This window comes from Anomaloglossus baeobatrachus, chromosome 7 (assembly GCF_048569485.1).
Source record: "Anomaloglossus baeobatrachus isolate aAnoBae1 chromosome 7, aAnoBae1.hap1, whole genome shotgun sequence".
Classification (NCBI taxonomy): Eukaryota; Metazoa; Chordata; class Amphibia; order Anura; family Aromobatidae; genus Anomaloglossus; species Anomaloglossus baeobatrachus.
This window is the reverse complement of record NC_134359.1, coordinates 178,145,576-178,171,629: the sequence shown is the minus strand read 5'-3', so window position 1 is coordinate 178,171,629 and position 26,054 is coordinate 178,145,576. Positions and strand designations below refer to the sequence as shown.

General features: G+C 48.9%; 1 protein-coding gene across 2 annotated transcripts in view; it reads right to left on the bottom strand.

Annotated features, from left to right (window-relative positions):
- The window catches only part of TRA2B (transformer 2 beta homolog), a 143,875-nt gene extending 128,486 nt beyond the window's left edge, over window positions 1-15,389 (bottom strand). For both annotated transcript variants that reach the window (XM_075317812.1, XM_075317813.1), the window contains exon 1: window positions 15,208-15,389. In XM_075317812.1, the coding sequence (XP_075173927.1) occupies window positions 15,208-15,243 (36 nt within the window). In that variant the 5' untranslated portion in view covers window positions 15,244-15,389. The remainder of the gene's footprint in view (window positions 1-15,207) is intronic.
- Window positions 15,390-26,054: the final 10,665 nt, after the last annotated feature.

Sequence of the window (26,054 nt, the reverse complement as noted above, 5' to 3'; positions counted from 1 at the left end):
ACGTGCCCCCAGCGAAAAGAACACTGGAAAATGGCCGAAGTAGGGTTATCAACCTGGGCAAATCCAGGTCCCCTCCTACCTTAGTGACCTCAGAGGGAGCACTGCTCCACCCCTGGCTTGAGTTATGGACAATCCACAACATGGAATATGGGCCATAACTTTGCCTGGGAGCGTCGTAGGCGGACGCCAATGCTCTCATTGTGACAGTTATGAATTTAGCTACAGAACGAGGGGACTCATGACCTGTCTGCCAGTTCCCCATTGGCTGATATCACGCCTGGGGCATTTCCCAATGTCCTGCTCCCATAAAAAGGGTGTGCCGGCATCGTCCGCATGCGGAGACACCATTTTTATGGTTGCCATATTTATCGGAAATATGGCTTGCGAGATATGAACCATTTTTTACTGGAGTCGTTCTGTCTGGCTAGTTCCATAGCCTTGCTAATTAGCTAGCAGCCCCCACTACAGGGTCACGGCAGGGAGTCATCCTGTGTCCATTGTCCCCAAGCCACCTAATTTCCATATCACAGGACATGGCCATGGAGGTGTAAGTGGAACACTGAGAACAAGAAGGGAGGGGGCACTGCCAGGGAGTGATGAGGGATTATGACTGGAGTCATAATTCATCTTCATATCCCGGGATTTGCCTCACAGCTTCCACCCACATCAGAATCCGCCGGACTTCCTGGAAGGCTTGCCGACTGCGTGTCCCCCCTTGGTGGTTGATGTATGCCACCGCTGTGGAGTTGTCCGACTGAATTCGGATCTGCCTTCCTTCCAGCCACTGCTGGAAGGCTAGTAGGGCAAGATACACTGCTCTGATTTCCAGAACATTGATCTGAAGGGTGGACTCCTCCCGAGTCCACGTACCCTGAGCCCTGTGGTGGAGAAAAACTGCTCCCCACCCTGACAGACTCGCGTCTGTCGTGACCACCGCCCAAGACGGTGGTAGGAAGGATCTTCCCTGTGATAATGAGGGGGGAAGAAGCCACCACTGCAGGGAGTCTTTGGCCGTCTGGGAAAGGGAGACTTTCCTGTCCAGGGATGTTGACTTCCCGTCCCATTGGCGGAGAATGTCCCATTGAAGTGGACGCAGATGAAACTGCGCAAACGGAACCGCCTCTATTGCCGCCACCATCTTCCCGAGGAAGTGCATGAGGCGTCTTAAGGAGTGCGACTGACTTCGAAGGAGAGCCTGCACCCCAGTCTGTAGAGACCGCTGCTTGTCCAGCGGAAGCTTCACTATCGCTGAGAGAGTATGAAACTCCATGCCAAGATACGTTAGTGATTGGGTCGGTGACAGATTTGACTTTGGGAAGTTGATGATCCACCCGAACGCCTGGAGAGTCTCCAGTGCAACATTCAGGCTGAGTTGGCATGCCTCTTGAGAGGGTGCCTTGACCAGTAGATCGTCCAAGTAAGGGATCACAGAGTGTCCGTGAGAGTGCAAGACTGCTACCACTGCCGCCATGATCTTGGTGAACACCCGAGGGGCTGTCGCCAGACCAAATGGCAGAGCTACGAACTGAAGATGGTCGTCTCCTATCACGAAGCGTAGAAAGCGTTGGTGCTCTGTAGCAATCGGCACGTGGAGATAAGCATCTTTGATGTCTATTGATGCTATGAAATCTCCTTGAGACATTGAGGCAATGACTGAGCGGAGGGATTCCATCCGGAACCGCCTGGCGTTCACATGCTTGTTGAGCAGTTTTAGGTCCAGAACAGGACGGAAGGAGCCGTCCTTTTTTGGAACCACAAAGAGATTGGAGTAAAATTCTCGCCCCCGTTCCTGAGGGGGGACAGGGATCACGACTCCTTCTGCTCTTAGAGAGTCCACCGCCTGCAGCAGGGCATCTGCTCGGTTGGGGTGTGGGGAGGTTCTGAAGAACCGAAGTGGAGGTCGAGAACTGAACTCGATTCTGTACCCGCGAGACAAAATGTCTGTTACCCACCGGTCCTTGACCTGTGACAGCCAAATGTCGCAAAAGCGGGAGAGCCTGCCACCGACCGAGGATGCGGAGGGAGGAGGCCGAAAGTCATGAGGTAGCCGCTTTGGAAGCGGTTCCTCCATTTGCTTTCCTGGGGCGTGAGTGAGCCCGCCAGGAATCTGAGCTCCCTTGTTCTTTCTGAGTCCTTTTGGACGAGGAGAATTGGGCCTTGCCCGAGCCTCGAAAGGACCGAAACCTCGACTGCCACCTTTTCTGTTGAGGTTTACTTGCTCTGGGCTGTGGTAAGGAAGAGTCCTTACCCTTGGACTGTTTTATGATTTCAGCCAATGGCTCACCAAACAGTCTGTCTCTAGATAATGGCAAGCTGGTTAAGCATTTTTTGGAACCAGCATCTGCTTTCCAGTCCTTTAACCACAAGGCTCTGCGCAAAACCACAGAATTGGCGGACGCCATAGCGGTACGGCTCGTAGATTCTAGGACAGCATTGATAGCATAGGTCGCAAACGCAGACATTTGCGAAGTTAGGGACGCCACCTGCGGCACTGCTGGATGTATGATAGCATCCACCTGTGCTAAACCAGCTGAAATAGCTTGGAGTGCCCACACGGCCGCGAATGCTGGAGCAAACGACGCGCCGATAGCTTCATAGACAGATTTCAACCAAAGGTCCATCTGTCTGTCGTTGGCATCTTTAAGTGAAGCGCCATCCTCTACTGCGACTATGGATCTAGCCGCAAGCTTGGAAATTGGGGGATCCACCTTTGGACACTGGGTCCAGCGTTTGGCCACCTCAGAGGGAAAAGGATAACGGGTATCCTTAGAACGTTTAGAGAAACGCTTGTCTGGATGAGCGTCGTGTTTCTGGATCGATTCTCTGAAGTCAGAGTGGTCCAAAAAAGCACTTAATTTACGCTTGGGATACAGGAAATGGAACTTCTCCTGCTGTGCAGCTGCCTCCTCTGCAGAAGGGGCTGGGGGAGAAATATCCAACAGTCTATTAATTGCCGATATAAGGTCATTAACCATGGCGTCACCATCAGGAGTATCCAGATTGAGAGGGGCCTCAGGATTAGAATCCTGGTCACCGTCCTCAGTCTCATCACAGAGAGACTCTTCTCGCTGAGACCCTGAGCAGTGTGATGACGTGGAGGGTCTTTCCCAGCGAGCTCGCTTAGGCTGCCTGGGACTGTCATCTGAGTCAGAGACTTCAGCCTGTGATGCTTGAGACCCCCTTGAAGTACGGATTAGTTCCAACTGAGGGGGACCGGCGAGCATAGACACAGCAGTGTCCATGGTCTGAGTAACTGGCCTGGACTGCAAGGTCTCCAGGATTTTTGACATAGTCACAGACATTTTATCAGCAAAAACTGCAAAGTCTGTCCCCGTCACCGGGGCAGGGTTCACAGGCGTCTCTGCCTGGGCTACCACCACATTAGGCTCTGGCTGACGAAGTGCCACTGGGACTGAACATTGCACACAATGTGAGTCTTTGGAGCCTGCCGGTAGATCAGCCCCACATGCAGTACAAACAGTGTACACAGCCTGTGCCTTGGCACCCTTGCGTTTTGCGGATGACATGTTGCTGCCTCCTCAGAGCAGTACAGGGTGTCCAGCCAAGAAGCGACCTTACAGTGCAACTATATATATATATGGTACTAAGAAAAAAGTACACTAATATAACACTGAGGCACTAGTGGGGCCAGCACTAAAGTGCAGCTTACCGCCCGCTTAGGAGCGGGTGTGTGGTCGCCGAATTCCCTTTAGTCTGGGTCTCCCAGAGCCTGCTGCCTCTCCCCAGCCAGACCGCATGTGTAATGGCTGCCGGCGTCCTTGTGGAGAGGGGGGGCGGGCCCTGGGCGTATACAGACGAAGAGCGGGAAGCCTGCTTCCCACTGTGCCTAGTGAGAGGGCTGGAGCATGTAAATAAGCTCCAGCCCTCGGCGCTGCCAATTGAGCAGCGTCTCTCCCCTACCCTGATTGACAGGGTGGGGGCGGGAACGAAGCGGCGCTAGGCCGCAGAAGCCGGGGGCTAAAGTTAGAAGCGCCGCCGCCGTAAAAGCGCGGTCGGCGCAAAGTCCCCGGCGCACCACAAGTCGCAGCTGCGCCGCCGCTCCAGTAGCGGTCGGCGCAGTAGTTCCCAACATGTAACGTCACTCAGCAAAGCTGCAGTGACCTAACCCCAGCGCACAGCGCTACTGTCCCCGGCGCACTATAACGCTCAGCAAGCCTTGAGAGTGTCCGTGCCTGCCGGGGACACAGTACCTGAAAGTTGCAGGGCCTTGTCCCTGAACGGCACTCCCGCTCCAAATCCAGCAGGTTCTCTGGGTCTGTGGATGGAGCCCGGCCTCAGGGCTTGGAGGCCGGTAAGATCCCACTTCCACAGAGCCCTCCAGGGGATGTGGAAGGAAAACAGCATGTGGGCTCCAGCCTCCGTACCAGCAATAGGTACCTCAACCTTACAAGCACTACCGCGGGTGAGAAGGGAGCATGCTGGGGGCCCCATATGGGCCCTCTTTTCTTCCATCCGATATAGCCAGCAGCTACTGCTGACTACAAACAGTGGAGCTATGCGTGGATGTCTGACCTCCTTCGCACAAAGCAGAAAACTGGTGAGCCAGTGATCCCACTGGGGGTGTATAGCCAGAAGGGGAGGGGCCTTACACTTTTTAGTGTAATTGCTTTGTGTGGCCTCCGGAGGCAGTGCTATACACCCAATCGTCTGGGTCTCCCAATAGAGCGCTGAAGAAAACATACCGATAGGGAATTAAGATTGTGAACCCCAATGGGGACAGTGATGCCAATGTATGTAAAGCCCTGTGGAATTGATAGCGCTATATAAATGAATAAATATTACTACTATTATACTCACCGCAAACCCGGAAGTAATAGCAGTGCCGCAGACAGCAGCAACAGACCAGTAAGTTTACTAGCTCATTATGTCCGTGTGATATCGGGATGTCACACAGATAGCACATGGACACATACGCACCTTCACCATTGACTGTGCAAAACATTAGCGTTTTGCACGGACATGTAAAGGAGGCCTAAAGCTTGAGCCACATCAGTGTATGCATCGGAGATATGTTAATGACCGTAGGCTCAGGCTCTGTTACAAGTATGAGCTAGGTAATTATACTGTGATCCAATCACAGGTGTGGAGAGGGAGGGATTAATCTCTCCATTGTCTGTCTCTGCATATATTGCACTGCACTCGGATGTCATCAATGCAGTCCAATGTTTCACACGCACCCTTAAGGCCCCGTCACACTAAGCAACATCGCTAGCAACATCGCTGCTAACGAACAACTTTTGTGACGTTGCTAGCGATGTTGCTGTGTGTGACATCCAGCAACAACCTGGCCCCTGCTGTGAGGTCGTTGGTTGTTGCTGAATGTCCTGGGCCATTTTTTAGTTGTTGCTCTCCCGCTGTGAAGCACACATCGCTGTGTGTGACAGCGACAGAGCAACAACTAAATGTGCAGGCAGCAGGAGCCGGCTTCTGCGGAGGCTGGTAACCACAGTAAACATCGGGTAACCAAGAAGCCCTGTCCTTGGTTACCCGATATTTACCTTTGTTACCAGCCTCCGCCGCTCTCACTGTCAGTGCCGGCTCCTGCTCTGTGCACATTTAGCTGCAGCACACATCGGGTTAATTAACCCGATGTGTGCTGTAAATAGGAGAGCAGGGAGCCAGCGCTCAGTGTGCGCTGCTCCCTGCTCGTGTAGCTCCGTGCGCTGGTAACCAAGGTAAATATCGGGTTGGTTACCCGATATTTACCTTAGTTACCAAGCGCAGCATCTTCCACGCGGCGCTGGGGGCTGGTCACTGGTTGCTGGTGAGCTCACCAGCAACTCGTGTAGCGACGCTCCAGCGATCCCTGCCAGGTCAGGTTGCTGGTGGGATCGCTGGAGCGTCGCAGTGTGACATCTCACCAGCAACCTCCTAGCAACTTACCAGCGATCCCTATCGTTGTTGGGATCGCTGGTAAGTTGCTTAGTGTGACTGGACCTTTAGGCTATGTGTCCACGGTAGAATGTACCTGCGGATTTTTCTGCATGAAAATCCGCGACTTTCGCGGCAAATCCGCACCTTTTTTTTGCCGCGGATTTTGATGCGGATTTTTTTCCCCCCCAATTCTATAGCCAAAATCCGCAACAATAATTGACATGCTGCAGATTTTTCCGGATCAAAATCCGTGGCAAATCCGCCGCGGAAAAATCCGCAGCATGGACACAGCATTTCCAAAATGCCATTGAAATGGCTTGGAAGCGCCGCTGCTGCAGATTTTCAGGATATCCGCGGCAAAATCCGCAGCGTGGACACATAGCCTTAAGGCCCCTTTACACACAGACTTTCTAGCGATCCCAACCTGGCCGGGATCGCTACAAAGTCTCTGGTGAGCTGTCAAACAGGCAGACCTGGCCAACGACGTAACAGGGATCCAAACCTGCAGAACGACCTAGCTAGTCATTGGCCTAAAACACACATCTGTGAAAACCACGTCCGTGTAAAACGGGCCGTTTTTTGGGTCCGTTTTCCGTTTTTAGGAACGTTTTTATGGTATGTGTGGCCTGCGTATGTATCCCGTATGCTAGCCATATGTGCATGTGAAATGTCTGTCTGTGCGTGTGAAACTTAACTGACATGTGTTTGTGTTGTCCGTGTGAAATGTCAGTGTGTCATGCAAAATGTCGTTTACTACATGTCGGCAGACAGCAGTGCGATGAGAATGAACTCGGGTGAACTTCACCCGACTTAATTGTCATGCCGCGGCTCTGTCTGTGTGCAGTGTACTGATTAGCGGTCACCTGTGAAGGATTGACCGCTAATCCCCCGAGTGACTGAAGTGTCCCCCCCTCTCATACTCACCGATCACCGGCGCTGCACGGCGTTCACACTGCTCCGGCGGCTTTTTCTAATTTGAAAAAGCCTGCCGCTCATTAAACAATCTCGTATTCCCTGCTTTCCCCGCCCACCGGTGCCTATGATTGGTTGCAGTGAGACACGCCCCCACGCTGAGTGACAGGTGTCACTGCGCCCAATCACAGCAGCCGGTGGGTGTCACTATGGAGTATAGAAATAAATAAATAAAAAAAACGGCGTGCGGTTCCCCCCAAATTTAATACCAGCCAGATAAAGCCATACGGCTGAAGGCTGGTATTCTCAGGATGGGGAGCTCCACGTTATGGGGAGCCCCCCAGCCTAACAATATCAGTCAGCAGCCGCCCAGAATCGCCGCATACATTAGATGCGACTGTTCTGGGACAGTACCCGGCTCTTCCCGATTTGCCCTGGTGCGTTGGCAAATCAGGGTAATAAGGAGTTATTGGCAGCCCATAGCTGCCAATAAGTCCTAGATCAATCATGTCAGGCATCTCCCGGAGAAACCTTCCATGACTATTCTGTAAATTACAGTAAATAAACACACACAACTGAAAAATCCTTTATTAGAAATAAAAAACGCAAACATTCCCTGGTTCACCACTTTAATCAGCCCCAAAAAGCCCCCCCCATGTCCGGCGGAATCCAGGATGGTCCAGCGTCGTTTCCAGCTCTGCTGCATGAAGGTGACCGGAGTAGCAGAAGAAACCGCCGCTCCTGTCACCTCCACGCAGCAAATGAAGAGAGCCGCGTGATCGGCTGAGCTGTCACTGAGGTTACCTGGACCCAGCGGTGGCCGCGGGTAACCTCAGTGACAGCTCAGCTGATCGCGATACTAACCTCAGTTGCTGCATGGAGCTGACCGGAGCGGCTGTGAGTAGCTCGATCAGCTGAGCTGTCACTGAGGTTACCCGCGGCCACCGCTGGGTCCAGGTAACCTCAGTGACAGCTCAGCCGATCACGCGGCTCTCTTCATTTGCTGCGTGGAGGTGACAGGAGCGGCGGGTTCTTCTGCTGCTCCGGTCACCTTCATGCAGCAGAGCTGGAAGCGACGCTGGACCATCCTGGATTCCACCGGACATGGAGGGCTTTTTGGGGCTGATTAAAGTGGTGAACCAGGGAATGGGTTTGTGTTTTTTATTTCTAATAAAAGGATTTTTCAGTTGTGTGTGTTTATTTACTGTAATTTACAGAATAGTCATGGAAGGTTTCTCCGGGAGATGCTTGACATGATTAATCTAGGACTTATTGGCAGCTATGGGCTGCCAATAACTCATTACCCCGATTTGCCAACGCACCAGGGCAAATCGGGAAGAGCCGGGTACTGTCCCAGAACAGTCGCATCTAATGTATGCGGCCATTCTGGGCGGCTGCTGACTGATATTGTTAGGCTGGGGGGCTCCCCATAACGTGGAGCTCCCCATCCTGAGAATACCAGCCTTCAGCCGTATGGCTTTATCTGGCTGGTATTAAATTTGGGGGGAACCGCACGCCGTTTTTTTAAATTATTTATTTATTTCTATACTCCATAGTGACACGCCCACCGGCTGCTGTGATTGGGTGCAGTGAGACACTTGTCACTCAGCGTGGGGGCGTGTCTCACTGCAACCAATCATAGGCGCCGGTGGGCGGGGAAAGCAGGGAATACGAGATTGTTTAATGAGCGGCCGGCTTCTTCAAATTAGAAAAAGCCGCCGGAGCAGTGTGAATGCCGTGCAGCGCCGGTGATCGGTGAGTATGAGAGAGGGGGGGACACTTCAGTCACTCGGGGGATTAGAGGTCACCGGTGAATCCTTCACAGGTGACCGCTAATCAGTACACAGCACACAAACAGAGCCGCGGCATGACAATGAAGTCAGGTGAAGTTCACCCGAGTTCATTCTCATCCCGCTACTCTGTCTTCCGACATGTAGTAACGAAATTTTGCATCACACACGGACATTTCTCACGGACAACATAACCACACATCCGTGCAAGGAACGTTTTATTTGGACTCCCATAGGCTAACATTATGTCCCTGTGTGCGTGCTCCGTCCCAAAAACGAACATGCTTCCGTGCCAAATGGAGCAAAAAACGTGGAACGCACACGAACACACGGAAGATCAAATAACACGCACGTGTGCCTTTAAACATAAAAAAACATATGTGCACGTTTGGTCGTATCTCCGGTATGTACGGAAACGGACCAAACACGCACGTTTTAAACGGATGTGTGTTGCAGGGCCAAAGCAGCTTCTTGAAAGGGAAGTCGCTAACGAAGTCGCTGTAAAGTCCCCTTTACACACTGAGACTTTGCTGCACAGCGGGAAACAAAGGACCAAAGAATGGTCCTAAACGATTTGTAGCGATCAGCAACTTCACAGCAGGGGCCAGGTCGCTGATGTGTTTCACACACTGCAATGTCGCTGGGGAGGTCGCTATAGCGTCACAAAACCGGTGACGTTACAGCGATGTCATTTGCGATCTTGCAGTGTGTAAAGCCACCTTTAGGCCCTGTGCCCACAATGCGTATTTTGACGTGGATTTTGACGCATTTTCAGAAATCTGCACGTCCATAGTGAAGCCAGCAAAGTATGAGAATTCAGACGAGCAGTGCCCACGAGTATTTTTTCCCTTGCGTATTGGGTACAGATTTCTTTTTTTCTGCACCAAATATGCAAGGGAAAAATAAGCAACGTGGGCACCAGGGCTGTGGAGTCGGAGTCGTAGCTCATTTTGGTGGAGTCGGTATAAAATGCACCGACTCCTAAAATATATAATAAATTGGGGACAGTAGTGCAAAGCAGAATGTGCTGAATATTTTACTAAATAATATTTAGTATAATGCTTATATTTAAGTGAAAAATGTATTGTAGTACAATGTGAATATCATACATTTAATTATTTTTATGATACAATAATCAAGATATTTGGATAGAACATAAAATATTTATTGGAATACAGCTTTAGAACACAAAAAACTAATAAATTGTAAATATGTAATACAATATGTAAATATATACACACATACATATATATATGTAATCTCCTGTATATTACATAGTGTATTACCTATTTACAATTTATTAGTTTTTTGTGTTCTAAAGTTGTATTCCAATAAATATATTTTATGTTCTATCCAAATATCTTGATTATTGTATCATAAAAATTATTAAATGTCTGATGTTCACATACACATGTTCATGTACTACAATAAATTTTTCATTTAACTATAAGCAATATATGTAGGAGTCGGAGTCTGAGTCTGTGCAAGAGAAATTGAGGAGTCTGAGTCGAAGGTTTGGCTTACAGACTCCACAGCCCTGGTGGGCACAGCACTTCTGAATTCTCAGACTTTGCTGGCTTCACAATAGACATACAGATTTTGCTGCAGACTTCTGAAAATACGCGTCAAAACTACACGGCGTGGGCACTGGGCCATTGACTTGTACAGGTGCGAATGATCCAAGACTCGCAGACAAAAGCAGCATGTTGCAATTTTTTCATCAGGCCAAATAGGGCTTATTAGTAAATGATGCATTTCTTATCTGCAATGTTTTCCTAACATTGGGTTCAATGCAATGCAAGATTCTCTCGCATTGCACTTGTGCGAGTCATAAAATATTATTCAACCCTAACAACCAAACCTGCCGACATGAGCAGGATCAGCTATGAGTCAGTAACGTTTGGAGACTGCTTATACAATATGAATATTCTGCCCTCCCATTGAAGATATGGAGTAAGGGCATGCACACTTTACCAATTTTCTTCGAAGGCAAAAAGGGCCATTAACTACTACACGTTGTGTCCAAATTACAGCTGGATGAAAAATGGTGGTGGTGGGAATGAAAATTTACCTATTCTTCAATACGTGTCTAAATCTTGGAGAGTATCAATAGCCGAGACCTTCAGGATCATAAGAACAGGGCGTCCTATGCCTCGCACTTGAATGAAGCACCACGTATGGTACTGATTAAGACAGAGTACAATGTTTGGCCAATTTGACAAGCAGAAGTGGACAAGTACAACTATCTTGTGATTGTTGGGGTATGGGCGTTCCAATTGGCAAGTTCTCCAGCGATATGATGTTGGATATAATGTAAATCTAGAAAAAGCGTGATTTATCCCTAGAGTATCAGTGTTATACATACAGTTTATGAATTAATACTTACCAGTCGCCATCTTCTACTATCTCAAGCTCAGCCCCGATACCCTTCCTGCATGGTGTAGCCGCAGCTTACTTGCCGGCTCGCACCGCAGACCATTATATCCCTAGGTGACTTGCGGCCACATGAAAGACTGTAGTGAGCCTGCTCACTATTGTGGTCACAGGATGCAGGAGAGACCTGGAAACTGCAGAAGACGGCAGGTGGCGGATGGGGAAATTAAAAACAAAAAAAACAAAAACACCAATATATAATTAAAAGGGGCTGTATGGTATTTTTTTATTGATGGCCTAAGCTTTGGATAGGTCATGAACACAAGATAAGCAGGGGTGCCACATTTGTCAATTAGCAATTCCTGCTGCCAGGCCCTGTGCGCACTAAAAAAAAAAAAGGATTTTTCCTCAAGAAATTCCAAGAGTCTGAAAGATTAGCGCACGTGTGTTCAAAAACGCATCAATAACGCATGCATTTTTTATGCGTTTTTTTCCCCGCTGTTGGTCCCTGCGTTTTCTTACCATTATCTATGGCAAAAAAACGCAGTTAGCAGCAGAAAAGTAGTGATATGCTCATTCTTTTTCTCAAGAAATTCTGCAGAAAGAATTATCTTGAGGAAAAAACGCAGTGTGCGCACAGCTATTTTTTTCCATAGGTTTTGCTGAGAATGTCTGCATAAAGGTTACAACGATTTTCTCTTAAAATTTCTGCAGCAAAAATGCACAAAAAAAAAAAAAAAAAAAAAAAAAAAAAAGACTAAAAACGTAGTGTGCGCACAGGGCCTTAGTCGTGTGGTGGTGAGGGGAGGGGGTCGAGAAGCAAGGTCGAGACAGTACCCGGCCACTCACTACGCAGCTGATAGTTAACAGTTATGAAGCCATCTAGCCACAGAAAACGGCTGATTGGTGAGGGTGCCACACTCCCAACAATCTTGTATTGAATACTATCTTAAGAACAGGACGACAGCCCCTTCAAATAGAGCAAGCCAATGGCACAAGCATATGAAGCAGCGTAAGGCTATGTTCACACTAGAAAAATGATTTTTCTTAAGAAATTTCTTAAGAAATTTCTTAAGAGTGCACCTGTGTTAAAAAACGCACCAAAAACGCACCTGCGTTTTTGCCGCGTTTTCGGTGCGTTTTTGGTGCGTTTTCGGTCCGTTTTTGGTGCGTTTTTACCGCTGGTTGCTCCCTGCGTTATTGTGCCAATTATCTATGACAAAAAACGCAGTTAGCTGCAGAAAAGTGACATGCTCATTCTTTTTCTTAAGAAAATCTACTGAAAGAATTTTCTTAAGAAAAAAACGCAGTGTGTGCACAGCTAATTTTTTTTGCCATAGGTTTTGCTGGGGAATGTCTGCAGAAAGGTTACAAGAATTTCTCAAGAAATTTCTGCAGCAAAAACGGACCAAAAACGCAGGTAAAAAACGCAGTGTGTGAACACAGCCTAAGGCTGTGTGCACATGGTGCGTTTTGTCACATTTTTTCTTTCAGATTCTCAAGAATCAGCAACGATATCCTTCTGCCAGCAAAGGTATGCAAATTTTGAAGTAATGTGCATACGTTAAGGATTTTTTTTTGAAGATTGTTGCAGAAAAAAAAATACATCTGCAGCATATCAATTTTCAGCATTTTTTCCTGCATTTTAATCGCTGATAGCAAAGGGAAAAAAAATGCATAAAAAAAACCCAAAAAAGGTACAAAAAAAGCATTTTTCCCTGTCAGAACATGCAGACGTAGGGGTTTCAGCATCGCATCGCCAGAGGCAAGGGGGTAGTCAGGGTCACATCGCCAGAGATACAGGGGAGGGAGGGGGTTCAGCATTGCATTGATTCAGTGCTGCATCGCCAGACACGGGGGGGGGAGGGGGGGTTTGGAGCGTTGCATCACCAGAGATGATTGGTTGGAGAGGGGTCGCTACGCCAAAGACAATAGGGGAGGGTTGGTTCAACATCACTTCGCCAGAGGAGATAGTGGGGGGGGGGGGTCTTGGTTGAGCAACGCCTCACCAGAGACGTTAAGCAGAGGGTGGGGCCTTTGGTTCAGCATTGCTCCGCTCAAGACGAGGCGGGTTCAGTGTTGCTTCAGAGACTATTGGGAGGGGGTCACATGGTGGGGCTTCTGTTCAGCGTCGCTCTGCCAGAGACTAGGGGGTTGGTTCAGAATTGCATCGCCAGAGACTAGGCAGGTCCAGCGTTATTTCGCTAGGGACAATGAGGAGGGCAGGTTTCAGCGCTGCATCGCCAGAGACGGGGGGGGGGGAGGGGTTTCAGCGCTGCACCGCCAGAGACGGGGGGGGAGGGGGGGGTGTTTCAGCGCTGCATCGCCAGACGGGGGGGGAGGGGGGGGGTGTTTCAGCGCTGCATCGCCAGAGACAAGGGGGGAGGGGTTTCAGCGCTGCATCGCCAGAGACAAGGGGGGAGGGGTTTCAGCGCTGCATCGCCAGAGACAAGGGGGGGGAGGGGGTTCAGCGCTGCATCGCCAGAGACAAGGGGGGGGAGGGGGTTCAGCGCTGCATCGCCAGAGACAAGGGGGGGGAGGGGGTTCAGCGCTGCATCGCCAGAGACAAGGGGGGGGAGGGGGTTCAGCGCTGCATCGCCAGAGACAAGGGGGGGGAGGGGGTTCAGCGCTGCATCGCCAGAGACAAGGGGGGGGAGGGGGTTCAGCGCTGCATCGCCAGAGACAAGGGGGGGGAGGGGGTTCAGCGCTGCATCGCCAGAGACAAGGGGGGGGAGGGGGTTCAGCGCTGCATCGCCAGAGACAAGGGGGGGGAGGGGGTTCAGCGCTGCATCGCCAGAGACAAGGGGGGGGAGGGGGTTCAGCGCTGCATCGCCAGAGACAAGGGGGGGGAGGGGGTTCAGCGCTGCATCGCCAGAGACAAGGGGGGGGAGGGGGTTCAGCGCTGCATCGCCAGAGACAAGGGGGGGGAGGGGGTTCAGCGCTGCATCGCCAGAGACAAGGGGGGGGAGGGGGTTCAGCGCTGCATCGCCAGAGACAAGGGGGGGGAGGGGGTTCAGCGCTGCATCGCCAGAGACAAGGGGGGGAGGGGGTTCAGCGCTGCATCGCCAGAGACAAGGGGGGGGAGGGGGTTCAGCGCTGCATCGCCAGAGACAAGGGGGGGAGGGGGTTCAGCGCTGCATCGCCAGAGACAAGGGGGGGGAGGGGGTTCAGCGCTGCATCGCCAGAGACAAGGGGGGGAGGGGGTTCAGCGCTGCATCGCCAGAGACAAGGGGGGGAGGGGGTTCAGCGCTGCATCGCCAGAGACAAGGGGGGGGAGGGGGTTCAGCGCTGCATCGCCAGAGACAAGGGGGGGGAGGGGGTTCAGCGCTGCATCGCCAGAGACAAGGGGGGGAGGGGGTTCAGCGCTGCATCGCCAGAGACAAGGGGGGGAGGGGGTTCAGCACTGCATCGCCAGAGACAAGGGGGGGAGGGGGTTCAGCGCTGCATCGCCAGAGATGGGGGGGGAGGGGCAGGAGAGGTTTCAGTATCGCCACAGATGGGGGAGGTGGTTTCAGAGTCGCATTGCCAGACACGAGGGAGCGCGGGGGGGAGGTTCCAGTACCGCCACAGATGGGAGGAGGTGGGTTCAGAGTCCATCGCCAGACACAAGGGGGTGCGGGGGGAGGTTCCAGTATCACCACAGATGGGGGAGGTGGGTTCAGAGTCGCATCGCCAGACACGGGGGGGGGGGGGGGGGGAGGTTTCAGTATCACCACAGATGGGGGAGGTGGGTTCAGAGTCGCATCGCCAGACACGGGGGGGGGGGGGGAGGTTTCAGTATCACCACAGATGGGGGAGGTGGAATATTGAATAAAGAATGGAAAACCTGCTCCCCACAAAAGCCCAGATGAAACTCTTCAGGGTTGAAGTGGAAACAAAGAACCCACTGGCGTGTAGAGCGCAGCCCCGGCCTCCACGCTGGGCTGCCCCGCCCGTACAGCGGCCTCACGTTTTCTACATCGGTCACAGTGCGGAGCCATTTCACATCAGCGGTTATCCGGCTCACAAAATGGCGCCCGGCACAGGGACAGCGGGTACAGCGCACCGCCATTACACGGCCGCTACCGGGCACGGACACTGCTGTGGGACTGCTACTTATCACAAAGAAACCGGAAAACCCGACATTAGAATGTGAACATACAGTTAAAAAAAATCCTGGAAGTCACATATGAGAAGTCGCCACCAACGTCCAGGAGGCACCATAGTACAGTCATAACTAATCTACATTAATACTGACCCGATCACCAAAATTCTGCTCCCCGCTGTCACTCATCTTCGCTGCCGCGTGACCGACCTCTCCGATGGCTCTTCAGGAAGTAAAGGACCTCGCGGCGGATACACACTGCTATAACTGAGGCGGTCACAGGAGGCGCGAACTCGCCTGCTCGGTGGGCGGGGCCTCCTCTGCGACTGCGCACTGCGATCGGACGAAACTGGAATGGTTGGGGCTAGAAGAATAATGTCTCTTCTTGGTATGAGCAATGTCGGTGGAGGTCCCGCCCCTTACTGGTCACATAGGCGTGACGTCGGCAGAGGTCCGTCTGGCCACTGGCATTTAGACGCTACCAATACCAAACTTTGGGAATGGATTAGAAGGTCGGTTGCGTCTAGTTCAGAGTTGATTTTTTGTGGTCCTCAATGTGTATATTATGAGCATTTTCGGCTGCGCTCTGTTACGTTTTTTGGTCTGAGGCTCCTCCCACTCTTCGAAAAAATCCATTCCAGTCACCTCAGTACCAAATATACATAATGTAGTGGCTAAAATGAGGTCCTCAAAAAATCCACTCTGATATAGACGGCTCACTACTGAAGCAGCTAGAACGGAGTGGCTAAAATGAGGTCCTCAAAAAATCCACTACGACACAATGTGTGAAATTATAAGCACTTTCTCGGCTGCGCTCTGTTACGTTTTTCGCCGTGAGGCTCCTCCCACTCTTCAAAAAACTGAATTTCAGTCACCTCAGTACCAAACTGTACAGAATGAAGGCTACAGGGAGAGCCTCAAAAAATCCACTCTGATCCAATATGGTAAGTTATGAAGACTGTCAGCTGCGCGGTTCCGTTTTTCCTTGTGAGGCTCCGCCTACTCTTTCAATGTCAGTCCTGCGGCCACGACTCGTGGAAATACGGTAAAATTAAAATTCCAGCAAAACTGAATAATCAGCGCTGTGTGGAATTATTTATATTGTAAAAAGCAATAATAAAATGTAAGTTATAATAATAATGAAAATAAAAATTTGCCCTTTGGAAAAAAATAATAAATATAACAGTGTGAGCATCTAATAAATAAAAACATGAAATCATTCCAATTATAAATCTGATTCCAGCCCCTGCTGTAGAAACTGAACTGTGTTGTATGGAGAAAAGATCACAGAGATCATCAAAAAATCCACTCTGATCTAGCCACCTCACTGGTGAAGCAGCTAGAACGGAGTGGATAAAATGAGGTGAACAAAAACATGTGACTGCAGCGAGGCCTCAAGAAATCAACTCTGATCTAGTCACCTCAGCACTGAACCAGCTAGATCAGAGTTGAAAAAATGAGGACCACAAAAAACCCACTCTGATCTAGACACTTCAGTAGTGAGCCGGCTAAATCAGAGTGGAAAAAATGAGGCCTCCAAAAATCAACTCCGATATAGCCAGCTCACTACTGAAGCAGCTAGATCAGAGTTGATTTTTTGAGGACCACAAAAAATCAACTCTGAACTAGACGCAACCGCCCCGACACTGCTGCTTCCCGCTCACAGATCAGCACGGCACTGAGACCCCGCCCCTTCCGGTGACATCATGATTTCATGAAATCACTCCTCCCCCTCAAAAAATCAACTCAGATCTAGCCTCTACCGAAACAGCAGGGTTGCGTCTAGTTGAGAGTTGATTTTTTGTGGTTCTCAAAAAATCAACTCTGATCTAGCTGCTTCAGTAGTGAGCCGGCTATATCGGAGTTGATTTTTGGAGGCCTCATTTTTTCCCCTCTGATCTAGACGGTTCAGTGCTGAGGTGACTAGATCAGAGTTGATTTCTTGAGGCCTCGCTGCAGTCACATGTTTTTGTTCACCTCATTTTATCCACTCCGTTCTAGCTGCTTCACCAGTGAGGTGGCTAGATCAGAGTGGATTTTTTGATGATCTCTGTGATCTTTTCTCCATACAACACAGTTCAGTTTCTACAGCAGGGGCTGGAAGCAGATTTATAATTGGAATGATTTCTTGTTTTTATTTATTAGATAAACTGTTATATTTATTATTTTTTTCCAAAGGGCAAATTTTTATTTTCATTATTATTATAACTTACATTTTATTATTGCTTTTTACAATATAAATAATTACACAGCGCTGATTGTTCAGTTTTGCTGGAATTTTAATTTTACCGTATTTCCACGAGTCGTGGCCGCTGGACTGACATTGAAAGAGTAGGCGGAGCCTCACAAGGAAAAACGAAAACGCGCAGCTGACAGTCTTCATAACTTACCACATTGGATCAGAGTGGATTTTTTGAGGATCTCCCTGTAGCCTTTATTCTGTACAGTTTGGTACTGAGGTGACTGAAATTCAGTTTTTTGAAGAGTGTGAGGAGCCTCACGGCGAAAAACGTAACAGAGTGCAGCCGATAAAGTGCTTATAATTTCACACATTGTATCGGAGTGGATTTTTTGAGGACCTCATTTTAGCCACTACATTATGTACATTTGGTACTGAGGTGACTGGAATGGATTTTTTCGAAGAATGGGAGGAGCCAAAAAGCAAAAAACATAACAGCGCAGCTGAAAGTCCTCATAATATCCACATTGTGTCGTAGTGGATTTTTTGAGGACCTCATTTTAGCCACTCCGTTCTAGCTGCTTCAGTAGTGAGCCGTCTATATCAGAGTGGATTTTTTGAGGACCTCATTTTAGCCACTACATTATGTATATTTGGTACTGAGGTGACTGGAATGGATTTTTTCGAAGAGTGGGAGGAGCCTCAAAGCAAAAACCGTAACAGAGCGCAGCAGAAAGTCCTCTTAATATCCACATTGTGTCGTAGTGGATATTTTGAGAACCTCATTTTAGCCACTCCGTTCTAGCTGCTTCAGTAGTGAGCCGTCTATATCAGAGTGGATTTTTTGAGGACCTCATTTTAGCCACTACATTATGTATATTTGGTACTGAGGTGACTGGAATGGATTTTTTCGAATAGTGGGAGGAGCCTCAAAGCAAAAACCGTAACAGAGCGCACCTGAAAGTCCTCATAATATCCACATTGTGTCGTAGTGGATTTTTTGAGGACCTCATTTTAGCCACTCCGTTCTAGCTGCTTCAGTAGTGAGGCGTCTATATCAGAGTGGATTTTTTGAGGACCTCATTTTAGCAACTACATTATGTATATTTGGTACTGAGGTGACTGGAATGGATTTTTTCGAAGAGTGGGAGGAGCCTCAAAGCAAAAAAACGTAACAGAGCGCAGCTGAAAGTCCTCATAATATCCACATTGTGTCGTAGTGGATATTTTGAGGACCTCATTTTAGCCACTCTGTTCTAGCTGCTTCAGTAGTGAGCCGTCTATATCAGAGTGGATTTTTTGAGGACCTCATTTTAGCCACTACATTATGTATATTTGGTACTGAGGTGACTGGAATGGATTTTTTCGAAGAGTGGGAGGAGCCTCAAAGCAAAAACCGTAACAGAGCGCAGCTGAAAGTCCTCATAATATCCACATTGTGTCGTAGTGGATATTTTGAGGACCTCATTTTAGCCACTCCGTTCTAGCTGCTTCAGTAGTGAGCCGTCTATATCAGAGTGGATTTTTTGAGGACCTCATTTTAGCAACTACATTATGTACATTTGGTACTGAGGTGACTGGAATGGATTCTTTCGAAGAATGGGAGGAGCCTCAAAGCAAAAAGCGTAACAGAGCGCAGCTGAAAGTCCTCATAATATCAACATTGTGTTGTAGTGGATTTTTTGAGGACCTCATTTTAGCAACTCCGTTCTAGCTGATTCAGTAGTGAGCCGTCTAGATCAGAGTGGATTTTTTGAGGACCTCATTTTAGCATCTACATTATGTACATTTGGTACTGAGGTGACTGGAATGGATTTTTTCGAAGGGTGGGAGGAGCCTCAAAGCAAAAAACGTAACAGAGCGCAGCTGAAAGTCTTCATAATATACACATTGAATCGGAGTGGATTTTTTGAGGACCTCATTTTAGCCACTCTGTTCTAGATGATTCACTAGTGAGCTGTCTAAATTGGGCCCGTGAGTCACTGGGGCCCAGCGGACCTCCTGCCGAGGATCGCACTTTCATTTATATCGGCATCACCATCACAGATGCCAATCCAATTGAAAGGAACAATGAGAGGAGGAACAGAACACTCTATTTCTAATCATTCTACTACTATGTGTCTGTGAGACACTGATGTGTCAGCATGGAGGAGTGCGGTGACTAGAGATGAGCGAGCCTCTGAAGGCTCCGTTCGACGAACCGTTCGACTAACCTCTCGAACCCCATTGAAAACAATGGGAGGCAAACACAAACACATAAAAACACATAGAAAACACCTTCAAAGGTGTCCAAAAGGTGACAAACAACTCACAACACACCACAAACACATGGGAAAGTGACAAGGACATATACTCATGCGAAAACAAAACAGCTGGACGAGGCAAACGAGGAGGAGACACAGATATAGGCATGGCATGCCCTTCTAAAATCATGTAAAACACAGCAAGGGAACTCCAAGCAGAGTCTTCCTTTTTTTCCAAAAATTGGGCCACACACACCACTTCAGTTGGATCACTTGTGCCCCAGTTTTAAACTTCACATGTTGATTTGCATCAAGCACAATCCAAATCCACAAGCCTTTACTCTCCCCAGGATGACACCGGGGTAGCAAAGTCCTTGCTGATCCATGACTTGTTCATCTTGATAAACGTTAGTCTGTCCACATTGTCACTGGACAGACGCGTGCGCTTATCTGTCAGCACACACCCAGCAGCACGGAAGACACATTCAGAGACAACACTGGCCGCAGGACACGACAAGATCTCCAAGGCGTAAGTGGCGAGCTCAGGCCATTTTTCAAGATTGGAAGCCCAAATTGAGCAAGGCTCCAGTTGCACAGTCAGGTCATCGATGTTCATTTGGAGATACTCCTGTATCATCCTCTCCAGCCGTTGACTATGTGTCAGACTTCTTGTCTCTGGTGGCCTTGCAAAGGATGGTCTAAAAAAATTATGAAACGATTCAATAAAACTGCTGTTACCACCAGATACGGCTGCTGGTACGGTTTGACTGTTGATGACGAGACAGTCCCATGTTTGTCAAGTTACAACTGGGAGATTCACTCTGTGCACCACTGGTGTTTTGTGGAAAAGCTGAGCTAAGATTGAGTAACAGCTTCTGCTGATACTCCTACATACGTGCGTCCCTTTCTATGGCTGGAATTATTTTGCAAAACTTGGACTTGTACCGGGGATCTAAGAGTGTGGCAACCCAGTAGTCATCATTACTTCTAATTCGGACAATCCGAGAGTCATGTTGTAGGTAGTGCAGCAAGAAGGTGCTCATGTGTCTTGCGCATCCCTGCGGACCAAGTCCTTGCTGTGTTGGTGGCGGCGAGGTGATAACCGTGCTGCCATCCTCTGACATATCCTCCCAACCTCGAACAACCGAAATTTGACCAAGGTCTCCCTCATCGGCTGAGTCTTCCATGCCCATCGACAGTTCGTTCTCCACTTCTTCATGGGCTCCTGCACCTTCCTAAACAGTTTGGCTGCTACCATGCGCCCTTGTTAATCCCTCTCCCTCACTGTCCCATGCCTGCCGCCTTGGTGATGATGAACGTCTGGTCCTTCTAGATCTTGTTAGCCCTTCCGCATAGGAATCCTCCCCTTTGTCTTGTCCCGCCCCCTGACTCCAAATAGTGTTTAGAGTGTGCTCCAGTATGTAAATGACTGGAATTGTCATGCATATAATGGCATTGTCAGCGCTAAACATGTTTTTCGCCATGTCGAAACTGTGCAGAAGGGTGCATAAGTCCTTGATATGAGACCACTCCAGCAGCGTGACCTGCCCCACCTCTGCATCTCGTTGGCACAGGCTATACATCATAACGTATTGCACCAGGGCTCGGCGGTGCTGCCACAGTCGCTGTAACATGTGGAGAGTCGAATTCCAACATGTCGTTACATCGCATTTCAGGCGATGAACCGGCAGGCCGAAAGACCTCTGCAGCGATGCAAGTCGGTCAGCTGCGGTGGTTGAACGGCGGAAGTGAGCAGAGAGTGACCGTGCCCTGTGCAGAAGCCCATCTAGGTCGGGATAGTGGGTTAAAAATTGCTGGACAACAAGGTTCAACACGTGAGCCATACAAGGCACGTGTGTCACCTTGCCCCGGCGAGGGGCCGCACCTAGGTTTGCAGAATTGTCGCACACGGCCTTACCTGGCTACAGGTTGAGTGGAGACAACCATTTATGAAACTCGGAGTGCATAGCTGACCACAACTCCTCAGCTGTGTGACTCTTATTTCCCAGACATTTCAACGTAAAGACCGCCTGATGCCTTTGAGCTCTGCTGCCAGCATAGTAAGGAGGTGTGTGGGATTCCTTGTGCACAGTTACAACGCGGGTGGCCTGACCACACAGGCTTTGGGCGGAGGTGGAGGACACAGATAAGGTTGAGGAGGCAGAAGCAGTGGAGGAACTTCGACATACAGAGGATTGAGGCACAAGTCGTGGGGATGGCAAGACTTGTTCAGCAGACCCCTCACCACGTCTCACCATAGTTACCCAGTGCCCAGTCAGCGACATGTAATGCCCCTGTCCATGCTTACTGGTCCAAGTATCGGTCGTGAAATGCACCCTGTCACACATAGAGTTTCTCAAGGAAGCGGTGATGTTGTGTGCGACATGCTGGTGTAGCGCAGGCATACCTTTCTTGGAGAAGTAGTGGCGACTGGGCATCTGGCACTGGGGCACTGCGACTGACATAAGGTCTCTAAAATCCTCTGTGTCCACCAGGCGGAAAGGCAGCATTTCGGTAGCCAAGAGCTTACAGAGGGTGAAAGTCAACCTCTTAGCTTTGTCATGGCTCGGAGAAAATGGCCTTTTATTTGTCTACATCTGAGGGACCGAGATCTGGCTGCTGTGTGGAGACGGTGGTGAGTAGGGTGTCCCTGGAAAACTGCAGGTCTGTGAGGAAAGGGCAGGCAGAGACATGATGTTACCTTCATCCAAAGTTGGTGCTCTCGATGTCTGAGAGAGCTCTACACCAGCACTTGTTTCCCCTTCCAAACCAACTGACGACCTGCCAAGCAAACTGACTGTTGCGGTTAAAGAGGTGGAAGGTCTGCATGGAAAAACATGTGTGACAGCTGTCCCCACAGTCATAGAAGATGAAGAGCGCTCGGAGGAACTTGAAGGGACAGACGGTGGTTGGCCCGCTCCGCTAGGCTGCATTGCAGCATGGTGAGCTTCCCACTTGTTGTGAAACTGGTGAGGTTTTGGCCTTTACTTATTGATTGGCGACAAATTTTACAGATCACATGATTTGGGAGATCCTTTGCAAGGTCAAAAAAGGACCAGGCTAGGCAAGGCTTTGAGGCCATGCGACCTGCAGAGCCACCCCGACTTGTGCTCAGAGGCAGAGTTGTGGCTGAGGATGCAGTTGTTGACGTGCTTCCAGTTCCCCGACTCTGTCCAGGAAGGCGCAAGGTAACTTCGTCGTCAGTTGCATCCTCCTCCACCGCCTCTGGTGTCCTCCTCGAGTGCCTGCCTGTGGGTTGACAGTAAGTGGGATCTAGAACTTCATCATCAAGCGTTGTGTTTGCACTCCCCTCGCCCTCAGACCTAACCTCTTCCTGCCCTGACTGAATAGTTAAGTTGTCATCCCAATCTGGTATCTGCGTCTCATCGTCATCAGTATGTTCCTCGTTGTCTCTACCAACAGGTGTTACAGTTTGGGAATGAGGGTCTACATTATGCTCAGAAACTTGGTCATCACGGCATGAATCTGAGTCACAAAGCTTCTGGGCATCACTGCAGACCATTTCCTGGTCTGTACTCATTGTAGCTTGGGAGCAGACCTCTGATTCCCAGGTTATAGTGTGACTGAACAGCTCTGCAGACTCAGCCATCTCTGTTACACCATACTCTGCAGGCGGGTGGAGACTTGAGAGCTGGGAGAAAGCAAGTACGATTGGGGTGACAACTCAGAGGACTGTTGTTTTTTGGATGTTGAAGTTGAGGTGGCGGAGAGGCCACTTGTTGGAGCACTTGAGATCCATCCAAGCTTGTTCTTTTTTTGTGCATCATCTACCTTTGTTACAGTTGTTCGGTTCTGTAAAAAAGGGAGCACATCAGATTGTCCACGGAAAGTAGTAGACATCTTACTTTTGCTGGAAGATGGCATTTCTTCAGCAGATGTTAATGTAGCTTTCCCACCTACCCCACGGACACCAACTTTTTTTCCTTTTCCAACACGCCTGTTCCCCTTTCCACTAGCATCTGTCCTTTTGCCACTCATTTTGTTAGCGACAAGATTGGACACTTAAAATGTGGTAGCAAAAATGGAGAGGTGGTGTAGATTGCAGAGGTGGTCTAGCTTTATTGACAGCTGAAGAACCAACACTGACTATCCCAGACAATTTTAGTATGCCCCTAACAGTGGCAGCACAGTTTGCAGTTAGAATTGCGTGGCAAAAATGGGCAGTTGGGTAGAATGCCCGGATGCTGTGGGTAGCAGGACAGCAAAGGAACACTTAGTATTCCAGACACTTTTAGGATGGCACAAAAAGTGTCAGCTCTTTGGGCAAATAAAATAGCGTGGCAAAAATGGGCATGTGGGTATAATGCACGGGTGCTCTGGGGAGCAGGATAGCAAAGGAAGCCTCACTTTCTATCCCTGCTAATGAAAACATGCAGCAAGGAATTGCCTGAGCTGAGCTAGCCAGACGCTGTTATCTAAAGCCCTACACAGCGTTTGCATGGTCCTGCCTAGCAGCTATGGCTATGAAAGCCTGTAAATCAGCCCTGAAAAGGGCTGAAATAACCAGCAGTCCCTAATCCCTAAAGCGCTGTGTAGATTGCACTGTATCTCTGTAGCGCACACAGCAGCAGCGTGAGCGGTGACTGTCACCCACACGCAGAAGACAGATAATAGCAGCGAAGGGGAAAATGGCCGTATCTTATAAGGCAAGGACATGTGACATGCACAGCCTATGACACATGCCCTTGCTTGTCTGGCAAAAATCCACTTAGCTGTGTGTATGTCTGTGATTTGCTGACAGCCTGGCCCGCCCCACTACACGCGCGGTTAGGGGAAAAAAAAAAATTAAAAAATGGCGATCGGCATTCTCTCAGCACTCTGCAGCAGCACAGATCTAAACCCCGCCCCCCCGCACACTATACGCTGAAATTTGATAATGGCGTGATTTACAGTGACTCACACTATTACAGTGAAAAGCCAGCTAGTAACTAGCTAGGCTTTTTGGTGATTGAACCGTTCTCGAACGTAACTCAAACTGTCGAGCTTTTAGCAAAAATCACTTGAACATGAAATTGGCGAACCTCGAACATCGCTCATCTCTAGCGTTGACGTCACTACTGCGCGCTGATGTGCTAAAATGTCAGAGTGGCAGAACAGTGGACACACGTTGAGGAGACTGGGGCAGTGGCTGAATGAGGAGAAGTGAGTATATTTGTGTATTTAATCAGGAATTCCAGAGGACTGGGGGGTTGCAAAATAGTATATGGGGCTGCATATAACTATATGTTGGCGCACAATATTATATTGGGGCACACAATATGGTGGTGCACTATATGGGGGCTGCATACTAGTATATGGCGGAATATAAGGGGTGCATACTACTATATGGAGGAATATAAGGGGTGTATTAAACTATATGAAGGAATATAAGGGGTGCATAATACTATATGGAGGAATATAAGGGGTGCATAATACTATATGCAGGAATATAAGGGGTGCATAATACTATATGAAGGATCCCTTTTACATGGAATATAGGGGTGCATTATACATGGAGGACTATGGAGCTGCATAATCCAATATGAAGGACTATGGGGTGCATTTTAATACATATAGGACTTAGGGGGTTGCATTATATGGAGGACTAATGGGGTTACCTTATACTTGGACTTTAGGGGTGCATTATATATGGAGGATTATAGGGCTGCATAATACAATATGAAGGACACCTTATACATGGAATGTGAGGGTGCATTATACATATAGAACTATGGGGCTGCATAATACAATATGAAGCACTATGGGGATGCGTTATAATACATATAGGATTATGGGGGCTGCATTATATGAGGAGTAATGGCGTTACCTTATACATGGACAATAGGGCTGCATTAGAATACATTAAGGACTATGGGGTGAATAATACAATACACTGTGTGCAGAATTATTAGGCAAATGAGTATTTTGATCACCTGATACTTTTTCTACATGTGGTCCTACTCCAAGCTGTATAGGCTTGAGAGCCAACTACCAATTAAGTAAACCAGGTGATGTGCATCTCTGTAATGATGAGGGGTGTGGTGTAATGACATCAACACCCTATATAAGGTGTGCTTAATTATTAGGCAACTTCCTTTCCTTTGACAAAATGGGTCAGAAGAGAGATTTGACGGGCTCTGAAAAGTCTAAAATTGTGAGATGTCTTGCAGAGAGATGCAGCAGTCTTGAAATTGCCAAACGTTTGAAGTGTGATCACCGAACAATCAAGCGTTTCATGTCAAATAACCAACAAGGTCACAAGAAGCGTTTTGGGCAAAAAAGGCGCAAAATAACGGCCCATGAATTGAGGAAAATCAAGCGTGAAGCTGCCAAGATGCCATTTGCCACCAGTTTGGCCATATTTCAGAGCTGCAACATTACTGGAGTATCAAAAAGCACAAGGTGTGCCATACTCAGGGAAATGGCCAAGGTAAAGAAGGCTGAAAAACCACCACCTCTGAACAAGAAACATAAGATAAAACATCAAGACTGGGCCAAGAAATATCTTAAGACTGACTTTTCAAAGGTTTTTATGGACTAATGAAATGAGAGGGACTCTTGATGGGCCAGATGGATGG